This window comes from Penicillium arizonense (genome assembly GCF_001773325.1).
Source record: "Penicillium arizonense strain CBS 141311 chromosome Unknown PENARI_contig193, whole genome shotgun sequence".
In the NCBI taxonomy this organism is placed as follows: domain Eukaryota; kingdom Fungi; phylum Ascomycota; class Eurotiomycetes; order Eurotiales; family Aspergillaceae; genus Penicillium; species Penicillium arizonense.
Window position 1 is genome coordinate 3,571 of NW_019173470.1, and position 1,675 is coordinate 5,245.

At 48.4% G+C, this 1,675-nt stretch overlaps 2 protein-coding genes across 2 annotated transcripts; one reads left to right on the forward strand and one right to left on the reverse strand.

Annotated features, from left to right (window-relative positions):
* Window positions 1-26: 26 nt before the first annotated feature.
* PENARI_c193G00345 (uncharacterized protein) lies at window positions 27-278 on the forward strand (the record flags this gene model as incomplete). Its single annotated transcript, XM_022638119.1, has 1 exon — window positions 27-278. A coding segment is annotated over one exon (252 nt), but the record flags the coding sequence as incomplete, so codon positions are not given.
* Window positions 279-1,159: 881 nt separating this feature from the next.
* Window positions 1,160-1,647, reverse strand: PENARI_c193G06047 (uncharacterized protein; the record flags this gene model as incomplete). The annotated part of the gene is made up of 2 exons (XM_022638120.1): window positions 1,160-1,501; window positions 1,552-1,647. Coding segments are annotated over 2 exons (438 nt in total), but the record flags the coding sequence as incomplete, so codon positions are not given.
* Window positions 1,648-1,675: the final 28 nt, after the last annotated feature.

A 1,675-nucleotide genomic window follows, 5' to 3' on the forward strand; every position in this document is an offset into this window, starting at 1 on the left:
TCGGACTCTATCGACGCCTATGGGAGTCGTGCGTGTCCAAACACATCGATGGCCAGAAGCTAGAGCAGAGCAATCAGATCTTGAAGGAGGCTAGCAGACACCTGACTAAAGAGAGGGACGGACTTCAGCTTCGCCACGACAAGCAGCTGTCTCGGCTGCGCTTCTTTGAGCAGGCACTGGAATCATCTCGGGGTCGATTGACTAGGATCCTCGATGACTGGGATCACCCTTGCAGACTCAATCTACCAGGGTTTTTGGACAACGCAAGAGAAGAGTGAAGCATTGCATGTTCATATCTGTCCTATGTCTTACTTTAACAACTTGGAGATAATACGACAGAGCCGCAATTGAAAGAGAATTACCGCATGGAAGCATTCTATATTTGGCACGTATTTACAGTAAGAAGAGCATAGACTAGCCTTCGTGGAATGCGGTAGAGGCTCCATACTAGGCCATAGGGTCATGCGGAAGCTAATGGCTACTGCACCAATCCTATGTCGGGCGACTTTGTCTAGTAACTGCCTGCGTACCCGACACAGATTCCCAAGGGCCGTTTCAACCCGGGGAAAAAGAACATATGCTCTCCTATAGTCTCGCCAGATGTCGAACCAAACCGAGCTAGTCGACACTCTATCTAATGCACCTCTTGGAAAAAAAAGGCGAACGCTGACATGTAGAAATTATCGCTAGCCTGAGTAGAAATGAACGGAGAATCTGGACCCGTCCACTTGAAGCCGGACAGATTGTCGTTATTGGGGTTAAAAAGCTTTCATTCAAGGGAGACCCCCGGTCCCATATTCTGCAGGCTCGGTTTCATCCTAGATAATATGTCGCGGATCCAGATCCGTGGCAAAACATGAGGGCGTTGTCGATATACTAGAAGACTTCTGCCAGATAGCGTGAAGGTCGAGATCCAAATCACAGTCACTAACTTTAGCGCAAAACACGCGTTGAAGAAACATGTACAGACAATACTTGCTCATTTCGTCCATGTCAACTCAGGATCTGCTGGTGAGAAATTACAGAAGTGTATAAAGTAGCAATTAGCGGGTTGGGAGGGACAAGATGCCGCAAGCTGAGCAGAGATGTTATTTATCTTCAATTATAAAATATCCAAACGTGTCCTTATCCACGAGCGCCCAACAATACTGAGACCTTATCAATTCCCATTAACATGATAGGCTTGAGGATCGCTCGCTTGCAAGGCTGAAACCACGCCGTTACAAAGGGCCTGAACTGCTCGTTTTCGATCCCACAATACCAATTTCTGTTCCTCGCAAAGCTGTAGAAGGATGTCGCTGTCGCCTGCTAGCCACTCATTCAACTCTTGAAGCTGTCGCTGCTCATCCTCAAGTCGCATCTTCTCGGCAGATTTGACCACGTAGCATTCCCATAGGCAAAAGTACAAGTCGAGCAGCTTGAGGGCTGGCGTAGCGAGGGTGTCATTGTATTGTAGAATTTTCATAAACTCCGCCGTCAGGGCACCAGGTGTCACTGGGATCTGCAGAGTATTAGTTTCTGTTCGTTTCTTGGCGAAGAGGTATGACCGACCTTGGGCTCGACGATTGTGCCGTTTGAAGATTCTTGCGGGTGGTTTTCCAACTTGGAATCATCTTCCCCATCTTGGGATACCCGACGCTGTCTCTTCGCTGGCCGATCAATTGGAGAAGGCGAG